Consider the following 10,558-nt stretch of genomic DNA (forward strand, 5'->3'; position numbering starts at 1 on the left):
ACACACAGTGGGATCCACGATGACATTCACACCACAGGTAATTGTCATGACACCATAAGGGATAGGAGCAGAATTAGGCCATTCGGCCCGTCAAGTCTACTCCGCCATTCAATCATGGCTGATCTATCTATGGAACAAGCTGCCAGAGGAGGTAGTTGAGGCTGGGACTATCCCAATGTTTAAGAAACAGTTAGACAGGTACATGGATAGGACAGGTTTGGAGGGATATGGGCCAAACGCAGGGAGGTGGGATTAGTGTAGCTGGGACATGATGGCCGGTGTGGGCAAGTTGGGCCGAAGGGCCTGTTTCCGTGCTGTATCACTCTGTGACTCCCATTCACACTAGTTCTATGCTATCCCACATTCACATCCGCTCCCTACACACCAGGGGCCATTTACAGAGGGCCGATTAACCTACAAACCTGCACGCCGCACGTCTTTGGGAAACCGGAGCAGCCGGAGAAAACCCACGCAGGTCACAGGGAGAACGTACAAACTCCGTACAGACAGCACCTGAGGTCAGGATTGACCCCGGGTCCCTGGCGCTGTGAGGCAGCAGCTCTACCCGCTGCGCCACCGTGACATCTGTACTGACCATGAATCAAACAGATGCCACCTGCCGGCACCTGCTCCATATCCCACTATTCACCTGCGCTTTCACCTGCACTAAATGCATCTGAAGTATCACTCTTGTACACGGTTCTAGCACTTCTTTACATTTGTGCAGATTGGTTCACGAACCTGCAATGAACCAGCATGAACCAACCCACGTAAACCTCATCTAATCCCAACAGCGTAACGCCATGCCCCTCCTGCACGCCCACCCATTCGCTGCTTCTCCAATGTTTAACATGGAACTGCAGATGCTGGAAATATCGAAAGTAGACAAAAAATGGTGGAGAAACTCAGCGGGTGAGACAGCATCTATGGAGAGCAGGCAGTATGCCTCACCCGCTGAGTCTACAGCATTGTTTGTTACTTTTCCATTTAAGTTCTGCCACTAATGTCTCCCTTATTGCAGTCTCCTTTCTTTTGACGTGGAATTGTAGGTGTGATTTTAAGAGCAATTCATGTCTAATGTTTATCCTGGTGCGTTATGTGATCTCGCTGCAAGCAAAGTTTTCATTGCACCTCTACCTCACTGAACCTGAGCCTATGACAATAAACTTTAATTTCAGTTTCTTCAAACCCCTCGAGCTAAGCAGCTCCAACATAGCCGGAGATTTACAGATGCTTAAGTACTTGTGCAAAGAAAATAAGGCAATAAAATCCAAGGCCTGGGTTTGAGCCGAGATTTGTGGCGAGATCGTAAACGATCGTTAAACAGCACAATTAGTTCCGATTCCATTCCTGACACCAGGCTGTACACAGGTACATCATTTCACAAGGTCACAGCTTCATGTTATAGGAGTAGAATTAGACCATTCGGCCCATCGAGTCCACTCCGCCATTCAATCATGGCTGATCTCTGCCTCCTAACACCATTTTCCTGCCTTACCCCCATAGGCCTCGACACCCGTTCTAATACAGAATTAGTCTACATCTGCCTTAAAAATATCCACTGACTTGGCCTCCACAGCCCTCTGTGGCAATGAGTTCCACAGATTCACCACCTTCTAACTAAATAAATTCCTCCTCACCTCCTTTCTAAAAGAGCGGCCATTAATTCTGAGGCTGTGACCTCTAGTCCTAGACTCTCCCACCAGTGGAAACATCCACTCTATCCAAGCCTTTCTTTATTCTGTAAGTTTCAATAAGGTCCCCCCTCAACCTTCTAAACTCCAGCGAGTGCAGGCCCAGTGCCGTCAAACGCTCATCAGATGCTAATGGTGGCCGATTAGGGGAGATGCAACGAGACCTGGGTGTCATGGTACACCAGTCATTGAAAGTAGGCATGCAGGTACAGCAGGCAGTGAAGAAAGCAAATGGTATGTTAGCATTCATAGCAAAAGGATTTGAGTATAGGAGCAGGGAGGTTCTACTGCAGTTGTACAGGGTCTTGGTGAGACCACACCTGGAGTATTGCGTACAGTTTTGGTCTCCAAATCTGAGGAAAGACATTCTTGCCATAGAGGGAGTACAGAGAAGGTTCACCAGATTCCTGGGACGTCAGGACTTTCATATGAAGAAAGACTGGATAGACTCGGCTTGTACTCGCTAGAATTTAGAAGGTTGAGGGGGGATCTTATAGAAACGTACAAAATTCTTAAGGGGTTGGACAGGCTAGATGCAGGTAGATTGTTCCCGATGTTGGGGAAGTCCAGGACAAGGGTTCACAGTTTAAGGATAAGGGGGAAATCTTTTAGGACCGAGATGAGAAAAACATTTTTCACACAGAATCTCTGAACTCTCTGCCACAGAAGATAGTTGAGGCCAGTTCATTGGCTATATTTAAGAGGGAGTTAGATGTGGCCCTTGTGGCTAAAGGTATCAGGGGGTATGGAGAGAAGGCAGGTACAGGATACTGAGTTGGATGATCAGCCATCATCATATTGAATGGCGGTGCAGGCTTGAAGGGCCGAATGGTCTACTCCTGCACCTATTTTCTATGTTTCTATGTTTCTAACCCACTCAATCCTGGGTTCCCCCTTCCCAAGGCAGCCTGGCTAAAATGCAGGGCAATGGGATTGGGGGTAATATATTAGCATGGGTAGAGGATTGGCTAACAAATAGGAAGCAGAGAGTGGGGATAAATGGTTCATACTCGGGATGGCAACCGGTAACTAGCGGGGTTCCGCAAGGGTCGGTGCTGGGACCCCAGTTGTTCACAATTTATATAAATGATTTGGAGGAGGGAACCAAGTGTAATATATCAAAATTTGCGGACGATACAAAAATGGGAGGAAAAGTAGGGGATGAGGAGGATAGGAAGAGTCTGCAAAAGGATATAGATAAGCTAGGTGAGTGGGCAACAACTTGGCAGATGAAATTTAATACTAATAAATGTGAAGTCATTCACTTTGGGAAAAAAAATGATAGGGCAAGTTATTTTCTAAATGAGGAGGAGCTGCGTTGTAATGCAACGCAAAGGGATCTAGGGGTATTAGTACATGAATCACTAAAAGTTAGTATGCAGGTGCAGCAAGCAATCAGGAAGGCCAATTGAGTTTTGGCCTTTATTGCTAGGGGGATTGAGTATAAAAACACGGAGGTCTTGCTGCAGCTGTACACAGTATTAGTGAGACCACATTTGGAATACTGTGTACAATTCTGGGGTCCATACTTAAGAAAGGATGTACTAGCCCTGGAGGCAGTGCAGCGAAGGTTTACAAGATTAATTCCTGCAATGAGGGGATTGACATATGAGGAAAGGTTAAGTAGGCTGGAACTCTACTCTTTGGAGTTTAGAAGAATGAGAGGCGATCTCATTGAAACATATAAGATCGTGAGGGGCCTTGATCGGGTGGATGCACCGAGGATGTTCCCAATGATCGGGGAAACTAGAACTAGGGGACATAGTTGCAGAATAAGGGGGGGCTCTTTTAAAACTGAGATGAGGAAGAACTTCTTCACCCAGAGGGTGGTTAATTTATGGAATTCACTGCCCCAGGGAGCAGTGGAAGCAGAAACGTTAAATATATTTAAGTCTAAAATAGATGGTTTTTTAGCTGCCAAGGGGATAAGGGGCTACGGGGAGAGGGCAGGGATATGGACCTAGGTATGGTTAGTATAGTAAGACCTGAGTGATCTCCTGGACAAGTGTCGATCGCCTGGATTGGGGTCGGAGAGGAATTTCCAGGATTTTTTTCCCGAATTGGACCTGGGTTTTTATCCGTTTTTTTGCCTCCCCCAGGAGATCACGAGGTTCTTGGGGTGGAGAGGGGTGATAGCGGTATAAAGGGGAGGGTAGTGTCTTGTGTTCTGTGTCTTGTGTCTACTGTTTGTGGGTAAGTGTGTCTGTTTAGTGTTCAGCCATGAGCGAATGGCGGTGCGGGCTCGACGGACCTGGTGGTCTACTCTCGCACCTACTTTCTATGTTTCTATGTTTCTATGCATAGAATTATGGTCAGAGAGTTGCAGAGCAGGACAGATGCAGGGCAGATGCAGGGCAGATGCAGGACAGATGCAGGGCAGATGCAGGACAGATGCAGGACAGATGCAGGGCAGGTGCAGGGCAGATGCAGGACAGCAACAGACTGGTTCCACCAAGATGCAGCACAGAACGCCACAGGAGATCCTTCCTCCCTGTGGCTATCAAACTGTACAACCCCTCCCCTTTCTGTCATGGGGTAGACCGAGACCGACCCCACCCCCCCCCACCCACCCCAATCCTCAAGCCTTTCCACTCTTCACATCAATTTCATGTTTCATGTATTTTGTGTTTTTGTGACAGTTGGCAAATCGATTTCCCTCCTGGGATAAATAAAGTTCTATCGTATCGTATCGTAGCATAGAAACAGGCCCTTCGGCCCACCTTGTCTGTACTGGCCATCATGCCTATCACTACTAACCCCCTGCCTACATTAATTCCATCTCCCTCTACACCTTACTCATTCAAGAACCTGTCCAGACGTCTCTTAAACATTGTTACTGTTGCCTTTGATTGCCTTTTCTCGACAGAGCTTTTTAAATTTGCTGTTTACTCTTTTCAGACCAGAGTTTAATAATTGCTTTCTGTCCTCCATTGTCAGAGTGAGGCCCAGCGCACATTGGACGAACAGCACCTCATATTTCACTTGGGCAGCTCACACCCCAGCGGTATGAACATTGACTTCTCTAACTTCAAGTAGCCCTTGCTTTCCCTCTCTCTCAATCCCTCCCCCATCCCAGTTCTCCCACCAGTCTGACTGTCTCTGACTACATTCTATCTCTGTCCCACCCACTGCACTGACATCAGTCTGAAGAAGGGTCTCGACCCATAACGTCACCCATTCCTTCTCTCCAGACATGCTGCCTGACCCGCTGAGTTACTCCAGCATTTTGTGTCTATCTTCGATTTAAACCAGCATCATGTTGAATGATTGTTGCTGTATCAGCAGCAATAAACTGTGGAATGAAAGCCAAGCGGCCTGGTGGCCGAGGCTCTGAGTGTCACTGACCACGGTCACAGGGGCCGGACTACAACCGGACACTAAGCACCACAAATGTACCTCCATTATTTTGCTGATGTCAGGAGGAAATTCTGAAACATTATCCAGTTGTAAATGTGGCCAGGTAGTTATTCACTTCCCTCAAGAGGGTTGGTAATATGATTCAACCCGGCCTCGCTTTCAATGCCCAGGATTTATGTCCAAACATTTAAACCTCGACTCCTTCTGTTGACATTTTTACACAAATAAAGAGCATGGGGGAGGTTTACATTCATCATGAGGGCTGGTGTAGCAACCCTACAGAGAGCAAAGACCACACATGGCCACAAGGAACTCACAGCCAACAAGCAAAGGTCTCTCATAGAGTCATAGAATAATACAGTATGGAAACAGGCCCTTCGGCCCAACTTGCCCATACCGGCCAACATTTCCCAGTCTACTCTGTCTCCTTCCACATGTGAGACCATTTGGAGTATTGTGAGCAGTTTTGGGCCCCATATCTGAGGGAGGGTGCGCTGGCTCAGGAGAGGGTCCAGAGGAGGTTTACCTGATTGTAATCATGTGTTGTCTTTCCACTGGCTGGTTAGCACGCAACAAAAGCTTTTCACTGTACCTCAGTACACGTGACACTAAACTAAACTGAAACTGAGAATGGTTCCAGAAATGAGAGGGGTAACATATGATCTAATCGCTGGAGTTTAGAGGAATGAGGGGGGGGGGCCACAATGAAACCTACTGAATAGTGAAAGGTGTGGATAGAGAGAGGATGTTTCCACTAGTGGCAGAGTCTAGGACCAGAGGTAACAGCCTCAGAATTAAACAACGCTCCTTTAGAAAGACGAGGAGGAATTTCTTGAGCCAGAGGGTGGTGAATCTGTGGAATTATTTGCCACAGAAGGCTGTGGAGGCCACAAGTCAGTGGATATTTTTAAGGCAGAGATAGATAGATTCTTGAGTACGGGTGTCAGAGGTTATGGGGAGAAGGCAGGAGAATGAGGTTAGGAGGGAGAGATAGATCAGCCATGATTGGATGGCGGAGTAGACTCGATGGGCTGAATGGCCTAATTCTGCTCCTATCGCTTCTGAACATGAATGAGAGGAATATATGAGCTAAGTTCCACAGAGTATTTTACCCAGACTAGAGGAACCAAGAATCAGAGGATGTGGGTTTAAGGTGAAGAGGAAAAGATTTAATAGGAACCTGAGTGGGTAGCTTTTCTACACAGAGGGTGGTGGATGTACGGAACGAGCTGCTGGAGGAGGTAGTTGAGGCAGGGACTATCGCAAGATTTAAAAAAACAGGGACAGGAACAGAGACAGAGACAGAGACAGGGAGAGCGACAGAGACAGGGACAAAGACACAGACAGAGACAGGGACAGAGACACAGACAGAGACACAGACACAGACACAGACACAGACAGGGAGAGGGACAGAGACAGGGATAAAGACTCAGACAGAGACAGGGACAGAGACACAGACACAGACACAGACACAGACACAGACACAGACACAGACACAGACACAGACACAGACACAGACAGGGACAGAGACACAGACACAGACACAGACACAGACACAGACAGGGACAGAGACACAGACACAGACACAGACACAGACACAGACACAGACAGGGAGAGGGACAGAGACAGGGACAAAGACTCAGACAGAGACAGGGACAGAGACACAGACACAGACACAGACACAGACACAGACACAGACACAGACAGGGACAGAGACACAGACACAGACACAGACACAGACACAGACAGAGACACAGACACAGACACAGACACAGACAGAGACACAGACACAGACACAGACAGGGAGAGGGACAGACGCGTGAAGACCATTTCTCTCACTTAATTTCTCTCAACAGCAAAGATGGTCAATACGAGGTCCGGCCGTGAAAGATGAATTACTGATGAAAGATGTCAATGTTGGGGGCAGGAGGCAGCATTTCCAGCTGCAGTTCTTAATTAAACAAATATGCAGCTTCTGAAATCATAATTTCACGTTTGACCGTCGCATTTTCTATTTGTTTCCAGATTGAACCTTAGCTCAGCGGGCTGATTAAATGTGTTGCAAACAGCAGGCTGTAGTGGCAGTATCCGTGTACTCCAGTCACGGGGGAGGGGGGTGCGTTTATTGCCCCCCTGGCCCACCACTGTGCGGCACTTCACTTACACCTGGAGTCTCAAACATCCTGCCCAACAACAACAGCAGACCCTTTGTCTGAGGAAGGGTCTCGACCTGAAACGTCACCCATTCCTTCTCTCCAGCGATGCTGCCTGTCCTGCTGAGTTACTCCAGTTTTTTGTGTCTCCCTTCCCTTTGTACTTCAATCTGCTGGTCATAAGGAATAGGAATAGAATTAGGCCATTCGGCCCATCGAGTCTACTCCACCATTCAATCATGGCTGATCTGTCTCTCCCTCCTAACCCCATTCTCCTGCCTTCTCCCCATAACCTCTGACACCCGCACTAATCAAGAAACTATCTATCTCTGCCTTAAATATATCCACTGACTTGTGGCCTCCACAGCCGTCTGTGGCAAAGAATTCCACAGATTCACCACCCTCTGTCTAAAGAAATTCCTCCTCATCTCCTTCCTAAAATAACGTCCTTTAATTCTGAGGCTGTGACCTCTAGTCCTAGACTCTCCCACTAGTGGAAACATCCTCTCCACATCCACTCTATCCAGGCCTTTCACTATTCTGTATGTTTCAATTAGGTCCCCCCTCGTTCTTCTAAACTCCAGCGAGTACAGGCCCAGTGCCGGCAGACGCTCATCATAGGTTAACCCACTAATTCCTGGGATCATTCTTGTAAGTACAGGCCCAGAGCCAGCACATCCTTCCTCAGATATGGGGCCCAAAACCTGCTTGCCTCTACCTTTCTAAATCAAGGCTTTTCACTCTACAGTACCTCGGTACACAAGACAACAAACTAAATGAACTGAAACACTCACCCAAGATCGACACAAAATGCTGGAGTAACTCAGCGGGACGGGCAGCATTTTGAGAGAAGGAATGGGTGACGTTTCGGGTCGAGACCCGTCTTCAGACTGACCCACATTTCCTTTACAAATGCCCCTCACACTGATAAAGCTTTCGCTTTTAGTCATAGAGTCACAGAGTGATACAGCACGGAAACAGGCCCTTCGGCCCAACTTGCCCACACCGGCCAACATGTCCCAGCTACACTAGTCATAGAGTGATACAGAATGGAAACAGGCCCTTCGGCCCAACTTGCCCACACCGGCCAACCTGTCCCAGCTACACTAGTCATAGAGTGATACAGAATGGAAACAGGCCCTTCGGCCCAACTTGCCCACACCGGCCAACCTGTCCCAGCTACACTAGTCCCACCTGCGCACGTTTGGTCCATATCCCTCCAAACCTGTCCTATCCATTTACCTGTCTAAACTGTTTCTTAAACATTGGGATAGTCCCAGCCTCAACACCTCGTCCAGCAGCTCGTTCCATACACCCACCGCTCTCTGTGGGAAAAAGTTGCCCCTCACATAGAAACATAGACATAGAAACATAGAAATTAGGTGCAGGAGTAGGCCATTCGGCCCTTCGAGCCTGCACCGCCATTCAATATGATCATGGCTGATCATCCAACTCAGTATCCCGTACCTGCCTTCTGTCCATACCCCCTGATCCCTTTAGCCACAAGGGCCACATCTAACTCCCTCTTAAATATAGCCAATGAACTGGCCTTGACTACCCTCTGTGGAAGAGAGTTCCAGATATTCACCACTCTCTGTGTGAAAAAAGTTCTTCTCATCTCGGTTTTAAAGGATTTCCCCCTTATCCTTAAGCTGTGACCCCTTGTCCTGGACTTCCCCAACATCGGGAGCAATCTTCCTGCATCTAGCCTGTCCAACCCCTTAATAATTTTATAAGTTTCTATAAGATCCCCTCTCAATCTCCTAAATTCTAGAGAGTATAAACCAAGTCTATCCAGTCTTTCTTCATAAGACAGTCCTGACATCCCAGGAATCAGTCTGGTGAACCTTCTCTGCACTCCCTCTATGGCAATAATGTCCTTCCTATTCCTATTAAATCTTTTCCCCTTCACCTTGAACCCGTATCCTCTGGTCCTCGATTCCCCCACTCTGGGCAAGAGACTCTACATCTACCCGATCTATTCCTCTCATGCTTTTATACACCTCTATAAGATCACCCTCATCCTGTTCTCCAAGGAATAGAGACCCAGCCTACTCAACCTCTCCCTGTAGCTCACACCCTCTAATCCTGGCAACATCCTCGTAAATCTTCTCTGTATCCTTTCCAGCTTGACAACATCTGCTGTGACCAGGGAGGGTGTCAGAGTGCCGCACTGTGTGGGGGGTGGGGGGGGGGGGCGTGGTGGGGGGGGAGGTGTTGGAATGCCACACTGTGGGGGGGAGGGAGGTATCGGGGTGCCACACTGTAGGGGGGGGGAGGTATCGGGGTGCCACACTGTGGGGGGGGGGGAGGTATCGGGGTGCCACACTGCAGGGGGGGGGGAGGTATCGGGGTGCCACACTGTGGGGGGGGGGGGGTTGTTGTCAGTGCCCCACTGTGGGGGGGGGGGGCGTGGTGGGGGGGGGAGGTGTTGGAATGCCACACTGTGGGGGGGAGGGAGGTATCGGGGTGCCACACTGTGGGGGGGGGGGGGAGGTGTTGGAGTGCCGCACTGTGTGGGGGGGGGGGTTGTTGTCAGTGCCCCACTGTGGGGGGGGGGGCGTGGTGGGGGGGGGAGGTGTTGGAATGCCACACTGTGGGGGGGAGGGAGGTATCGGGGTGCCACACTGTAGGGGGGGGGAGGTATCGGGGTGCCACACTGTGGGGGGGGGGGAGGTATCGGGGTGCCACACTGTGGGGGGGGGGGGGGGGGTTGTTGTCAGTGCCCCACTGTGGGGTGGACAGGGTTAAGGTAACACTGGTCTGCAACTTACGGATCGTAGCACATACTTTCAGTATAATGGGCGTGCCGGGCTTCTGTTGGAGCATGCCGCTGGCACTGAGAGCCTCGAAGCTGGGGTTGGGGTAGAAGATGAAGTTGGTGTTGTTGTAGACCAGCAGCGCCTGCACGTTGTCGAAGACAAAGCCAAACTCGTCGGGTCGTTCTGCCACCTCGTGGCCGTGCTGGAACTCGCGGCTCAGAGCGGGCGCACGGCAAGTCATGGTGGTCGCATTCACCACCTCACACACCTGCAGTGGGGAGAGAACCGGCATCAACACCTGGAGCACACGCCCACCAGCCCAGCCCCAGCCCCAGTGCAGCCCACCTCACAGCAGCCCCAGTGCAGCCCACCTCACAGCAGCCCCAGTGCAGCCCTAGCTCACTGCAGCCCACGGCAGCCCCACTGCAGCCCACGGCAGCCCCACTGCAGCCCACGGCAGCCCCAGCCCCACTGCAGCCCAGCACCAGTGCACCCACGCAACGCTGCAAGGAATAAACTGCATCGTCGCATCACTTTAATCTCCTAAATGCAACATGTGAGGCAGGACAGCGTGCAAAACAAAGCTTCTTGC

The 10,558-nt window shown here is 49.8% G+C and overlaps 1 protein-coding gene across 3 annotated transcripts in view; it reads right to left on the reverse strand.

Annotated features, from left to right (window-relative positions):
* LOC116987100 (plexin-A2-like) overlaps positions 1-10,558 on the reverse strand; it is a 234,616-nt gene that overhangs the window by 36,232 nt on the left and 187,826 nt on the right. For 2 of the 3 annotated variants that reach the window (XM_033042995.1, XM_033042996.1), the window contains exon 18: positions 9,995-10,234. In XM_033042995.1, coding sequence (XP_032898886.1) covers positions 9,995-10,234 — 240 coding nt within the window. Of the gene's footprint in view, positions 1-9,978; positions 10,235-10,558 lie in introns of all 3 variants that reach the window. The other variant, XR_004415644.1, reaches the window with a different exon arrangement.

The sequence above is a fragment of the Amblyraja radiata genome, chromosome 24, assembly GCF_010909765.2.
Source record: "Amblyraja radiata isolate CabotCenter1 chromosome 24, sAmbRad1.1.pri, whole genome shotgun sequence".
NCBI classification, from domain to species: Eukaryota; Metazoa; Chordata; class Chondrichthyes; order Rajiformes; family Rajidae; genus Amblyraja; species Amblyraja radiata.